Source organism: Anarrhichthys ocellatus, unplaced genomic scaffold (assembly GCF_004355925.1).
Source record: "Anarrhichthys ocellatus isolate YVR2014 unplaced genomic scaffold, GSC_Weel_1.0 scaffold2573, whole genome shotgun sequence".
Classification (NCBI taxonomy): Eukaryota; Metazoa; Chordata; class Actinopteri; order Perciformes; family Anarhichadidae; genus Anarrhichthys; species Anarrhichthys ocellatus.
In genome coordinates this window covers 1-6,245 of record NW_022282547.1, presented here as the reverse complement: position 1 = coordinate 6,245, position 6,245 = coordinate 1, and the positions used below count along the sequence as shown (strand labels likewise).

Here is a 6,245-nt window from a genome sequence, read left to right as displayed (position 1 = left end):
TCAAGTCCAATCAGTTTAATTAAACAGCTGGACTCCAATGAAGGAGCAGAACCATCTCAAGGAGGATCAGAAGAAATGGACAGCATGTGAGTTAAATATGAGTGTCACAGCAAAGGGTCTGAATACTTATGACCATGTGATATTTCAGTTTTTCTTTTTTAATAAATTTGCAAAAATTTCTACATTTCTGTTTTTTTCTGTCAAGATGGGGTGCTGAGTGTACATTAATGAGAAATAAAATGAACTTTTGATTTTAGCAAATGGCTGCAATGAAACAAAGAGTGAAACATTTAAAGGGGTCTGAATACTTTCCGTACCCAGTGTACATACATATACACATGTATACATACACACGTATACATACACACGTATACACATACATACACATACACACACATACATATAAATATACATATACACAAATTGTTGGTTCTGACAGACCCCAATTATCAATTTTACGAAGCTACATTAGTTTGCGATGTAGCACTGTTGAATTGTATTGCATTAAACTGATTACAATGAGTGTTTTTAATAGTTTGTCTACACAATACAGCCTTCAAAGTGACCATACATTCAAATCAACACGTCTAAACAGTTCAAACTAAAAGGGAACGTACACAAAGGTTTTGCAGTGCTGTTGCTTTACACTGCATTCGTTTTTATCGAGGTATATCTAATAAACTGGCAGCTGAGTGTATGTGCAGGTTCTCTTCTATCACGAGGTATTTGTGATATCCGATAATGCTTTTCCTTTGTGCTACTACTGCTCATAAACCCCGTTAGTAAAGACTCGCCTCATGCCAGGAGTTGCCCAGGTAGTTTCCGTCTGTGTGGGCCACGGTGATCAGCGTCTTGATGGTGTCAATGTTCTTCTGCTTCATCTCCGTGATGCTGGAACTGGCCGTCAGCAGGGTGAACCTGGCCAAGGCTTGGACGTACGCGTCTCGCTCCAGCTACAGACAGGAAGGCCACTTTACTACACAGTCGTAGTTTCACGCTGTTTTAAACACCAAGAACGCTGAGCCAATACAAAAAGAATTATTGGCGGATCATGTGACCAGCTGAGAATAAACTAAAAATACACATAATTGACAGATCTCCAGACCTGCATGTTGAAGATGCTGGCGATCCTGATTGCACATCGAATGCCCTCCAGACACAGCGAGGCCACCTCTGGATCGTCACAGTCCTGCAGTCCCACGCTGAACGCTGCCAGCAACGGGGTCCACGCCAGCTACAACCGACAGAAATTATTATATTATTACATGACCAGGACGTCCACAGATTGTTACGTTGCCTCTCTGCTTCAATCTAATCAGTAGTACCTTGAACATGGGCCTGACATGCTCCAGGTGTGTAGCGCTGAAGAAGGGCGCCTGAGCGTGGCTGACAGCCTCCATCAGAGCTTTTGCGGTCTTTGCCATCTGCTCCATCTCCACGTTATACAGCAGACGCCGCTGCTTCTCACTGGCTACATCTGGACACAAGAGGACATGAGCATTTCGGATGTTTGTCATCAAACAGCTAACAGTGTCACAGAGAAGGACACCAGCCAGTGTGATGTTTTATTTCAGCGAGTAATCCTGATGGAAAGAAGGGAGGCAAGTACTCACTCTGCTTGGTGGACTTTGGGGTGATGGAGATCTCTTTGCTCTCCTTCATGGCAATCTTCTTGCCTGCGATCTCATCGTATATGGAAGACAGATACTCCTCAGGCAGGTCCTTGCTGTCGTTGATGCCGCGGTTCATCTTGATGTACTGCTCCTTCGTCATCTTGTTCTTCACCTACATAAATGAAGGAGATTGAGAGAGGCAGTAGGAGCTCAGTTCAGCTGATTTACTGCACACACAAAAAGAGTGATGTGTGGGATTTTAACATTTTTTACTCCTTTGACTCGATTATTTCTGTCAACATAAAAAAAAAAAAGAATACATATGGGCAACGTAATTATTACAGGCTGTCATATCACACTGGTCTGGATCAGGAAGGTACACAAACAGACTGCTGCTGCTGCTCTTTAGTGTTGTGGTGCTGTATGGAGTAGAATGCAACTTTTAATTTACTGCAATAGACTTTAGAGCTGTAAATAAAGTTATGTCACTGTCTAATATTGTCTCCCCCCCCGGCTAAAGTCTGTATGTGTGTCACGGTGTGCCATATTTCACACCTGCTTTTCTCAGACTTGAAATTTCAGATGCAATTTCCTCTGTCACGGCGACCTGTCAGCAGTGATAAATCAGACGCAGCAGCTATTTGTCGAGGGCTGAGACGGATAAGGGCCTGCTGCCAACGCAGAGGACTCCGGTGAAGAAACGCAGAGTCGGTCAGCAAAAATGTTGAACCTCGTGGGACTGTTGCCGAAACGCTACGTCACACGGCGAGGCGCTGCTGTGGCCGAACCAAATACGAGCATTCGCTGGTAGATTAATATGTGTTGCGTTAATACGGTTAGCCTGGTGATTGGAGTGTCATAAAATAACTCCTGTCTAAGAGTGTTATAAACTACTGTACAGTGTTTTGGTTCCTGATAAGCCTTCAAGCACACACTTCCTGCATCGTATTTCATCGTCTGGGCAGTAGCTGAAACAACACCCCTCCACCAAAGCCTCCACTTTTTTCTTTGTAAATAAAAACAGGGCTGTTTTTACAGAAGCCCTGAGAGGCAAGTGAGAAAAATAACTTCTAGTCTGTAAATAGTTTTTTATGATGGTGAGGAATAAAAGGTTTTGCCTGGATAGTCTTTTTAATTTCCTTTTGTTTGGCAGGTGAATCTTTTGTTGTTGTGTTCAGGAGAAGTTTTCAGTGTTTGTTGTTGTAACACTAATTTCGGCCACAAGAGGCTGAAGTGCACCATTGCCTTATGTGCCAGATAAGACCAAAAGTGTTTATGCTTTCTTCTTTCTTAAACGTCTCCATGCACTCTAAACACACGTGTGTAAGCAAGTCATGTAACATTACTGTCATGTCTTTATTTTGGATAGAATGAATGCTTTTAGTTATTTTATCGTGATAACAACTAAAAAAGGCAATTTACAAAGATTACCCTTGAAAAATATTTTTTTTGCCAAACAATTATTTTTTCTCACTTGCCCCTCAGAGCCTCCGTAGTTTTCATCTGAACGTCTTGAAATACATATTGCATTTGTCAAAAAAACATATTTTCAACGGTGCAGCTTTTCTTCCAATTACCCTGCGTAAAACCTTGGCGTGATCCTTGCGTAAATAACAACAAACGCCATGTGAATCTCAAATAAAGATCCTTCCACAGAGAGACGAGACACACCCGCATACTGGACGATACACTGGCACACATATGGTGATGACAGTGACAATCCACCGTTCTCACCTGAGGACTGTGCAGGTCTGTGGTGAGCATAATGATGGAGTACGCCAGCACATAGGCAGTGTCTGCACTGGCAAACAGGATCTGTCTACAAAAGTGGGCACATCGGGGAAACAGTTAGTAGTTAGCTTGCTTTTAAATCAAACGTAAACCTTTGTGACTAAGAATACAAAGACAATTTGACAAGCACCAACCAATCCCTCCATGCCCTTATATTTCAGCAGGAACTCTGAGGTGGGTCTTACCCCTGGTTGCACTCCAAGTATCGAGCAGCAAACTTCTCCATCAGCCTGTCGATCTTCTGGGCCTCACCAGGCAGCCTGAAGCCTTCCAGGAACGCCCTGAGTGCCGAGACAAAGTCCCGGCCGCAAAAGTCCAACTGGTCCACGTAGCAGTACATCGCTTCTATGTTGAACTTGATGTTCTCGCCCAGGAACTCTCCCACCTGGGTCTGTGGATGCAGAGGAAAAGTGGCTTGAAAAACTGCTTTGTTGCCCGAGAATACAGCGTTGTATACTTTAAATGAGTGTAATCCCTCACAGTGTCCAGTCTGTCCTCCTGATGTAAGAACTGGGCGATGTCCTCGGCTGCAGAACCCAGCATGCCCTGGTCCTGCAGGTACTGGATACCTCGCTTTGGCTTCTTGTTGAAACTGGGGAGAGAGAGCAGAGGAAAACAATCAATGTTCATCTTCTCTATACAAGTATGAAGTATAAAAGGTGAAAACATTCCACTCTGTTCCATTGATAACGGCTGATCCTGAGTAATATTGACCAGGTTGAGAAAAAAGGGGCTCACAGTTCGATGCCGTGCTCGATGATGTCCTTCTGCTGTTTGATAACCTCGTACTGCTCGGGATGGTCCGCCTGCGACAGCGCCATGATGGAGGAAACGGTGGAGTCGAGAGAACTGATGCTGTCTCGACGTCCGGCCAGCGGCTCCGGGAGCTTCAGCTCTGCTCCGTCGCTATCGGACGGATGCTCCTGGCCTGCAAACAGATCACACGCGACGCACATATGTTTAGACTCCCTCCCCCTCTCATATGCATTGTTCTACAGATTTACTGTACGCCGCACACTTACCGAGGTTAGCTTGAAGGTTTGGATTGACATACATGTCTTTGCTCCACTCCACCATACATTTGAGGATGGACACCAGACACTCCAAACCCTTTTTACGTAGGCTCAGCTCCTGTGGGTATTAAAAAAGATGATCATTTAAACATTAATATGAATAGTAATATAACACATGAATGTGAAACACTGAACCACCTGACCAGAAAGATACCTCTTTAATCAAAACATGTGCTCCTATGGTGTTGATCCTTATATTATGCAACAAAGGCACACTGAACCCTTGATTGTACCTGCAGAGGAGTCATCCCGAGCTCCTGACCACTCCGGCCCTGAGCGATCTTAGACAGGTCGCTGACAAGGCGCTCGAAGATGTTTGCTGCATTCAAGTCACAGTCGTAGTTCACGTAGATGTCAACCACGCACTGGGCATCTGGGGGGGAGGAAGTACATTTCTTGAGATACGGCAGGGCGATAATGCGATCAGTAAATACAATAATGACTTGATTTGTAGCACTGTTTTCCTGCACGGAGAGAATCAAGATGGCTGCTCAAATGCCGAGCCACTTTTACCAAAACCTGGCCAACAATGAAACTTATTTCACGACCTGTGTGTTCAATGCATCTCTGAAATAACGTCAGAATCACTCCGGAGAAAAGACGGCATGGTAGGATGATGCGCAACAACACTGCTGTAGCGCCGGGTGTGCACGCGACTCGTGCTGCTAGAACACATGATTACAGCTTCAGCATGGTCATGGGAAAATATGAGAAGCAGCTACCACCGCGAGAGTTAAGCCCGTTACAGTCTTGCACCTTGTTCAATGAATGTGATGGCAATGTCACATGTTGATCTCTGAAAAAGCTCCGGTCTGAATCTAATGCCGGCGGATTAAGATAAAAGCTGAAGCAGCACGAGTTTACAGAGGGATTAAATGCTCATCTTGTTCTGCATTATCAAGATCACTGGGATATAATTCTCACATAAGTATCATGTCCATTAAGTATAAAACACTGTCAAACATTCATGCAAATTGCATGGAAGATTGCATTTTATGTCTGACAGGGCCGTAGTTCGACTGCGTTTGTATAATTCCTTCGTCATGCGTCAGTGGATTTGTACCTGCACAGATGCGCGTTAGTGTCTGGATAACCATCCACTTGTGCTCAAAGGAGCTGGTCGAAGTCTCCAGGATGGTCAGAAAAATCTCCCGGAAAAACACCTGAGGCAAAATGGATGAGAGAGATTAAGTGTCAGTGTGACTCTTTGATCAAACGAGCTGCAACAGGTACGTTTCTCTCTTCGCTCTAAGATGTGCCAGACAAACAAACTCGGCACAGCAAAGTCTGTTGCCATTACTCTGCGTCTGTACCTCAATCTGCATCTTCAGGTGGACCTTGAAGTGGGAGAGCAATGTGAGGAAGATAGCCAGTGAAAGCTCAAAGACCTCAGGCACAGAGGAGACGCCGTTTTTGGACAGCGCCACGCACAGATACTGTTTGATGGCGTTGACGAACATCTCGTGAGTGCGAAACACCGGCCCGGCGCCCTGCAGCACGGAGAGCAGCAGCTGCAGGGACACAATCTTGGAGCGCAACTCATGGGACCTGCAGAGGAGAGGGATTGTTACACTGAGGAGGCGCATATATACATATATGTATATACGTATATACATACATACATATATACATATACGTATATACATATACATATACATATACGTACATACATATACATATACATATACGTACATATACATATACATATACGTACATATACGTACATATACGTATACATACATATACATATACGTATATACATATACGT

The 6,245-nt window shown here is 44.3% G+C and overlaps 1 protein-coding gene across 1 annotated transcript; it reads right to left on the bottom strand.

Annotated features, from left to right (window-relative positions):
- Nucleotides 1-365: 365 nt before the first annotated feature.
- LOC116378422 (brefeldin A-inhibited guanine nucleotide-exchange protein 2-like) lies at nt 366-6,090 on the bottom strand. The gene is made up of 12 exons (XM_031840297.1): nt 5,791-6,090; nt 5,541-5,640; nt 4,711-4,850; nt 4,427-4,535; nt 4,143-4,332; nt 3,885-3,996; nt 3,590-3,795; nt 3,348-3,432; nt 1,614-1,785; nt 1,326-1,477; nt 1,106-1,234; nt 366-953 (listed from the first exon to the last, which is right to left on the bottom strand). The coding sequence occupies exons 1-12, from the start codon at nt 6,061-6,063 to the stop codon at nt 780-782; spliced, it is 1,842 nt and encodes a 613-aa protein (XP_031696157.1). The 5' UTR covers nt 6,064-6,090; the 3' UTR covers nt 366-779.
- Between the last annotated feature and the right edge of the window lie 155 nt (nt 6,091-6,245).

What these genes read in the sequence shown, in the direction of transcription:
- LOC116378422 (XM_031840297.1), bottom strand. Translation starts at nt 6,063, where the DNA reads ATGCGCCTCCTCAGTGTAACAATCCCTCTCCTCTGCAGGTCCCATGAG. An exon ending in AAACCTTCAAGCTAACCTCG is followed by an intron (nt 4,333 to 4,426) that starts GTAAGTGTGCGG and finishes ATCTGTTTGCAG; the next exon opens with GCCAGGAGCATCCGTCCGAT. An exon ending in TACTTGGAGTGCAACCAGGG is followed by an intron (nt 3,433 to 3,589) that starts GTAAGACCCACC and finishes CCACTTTTGTAG; the next exon opens with ACAGATCCTGTTTGCCAGTG.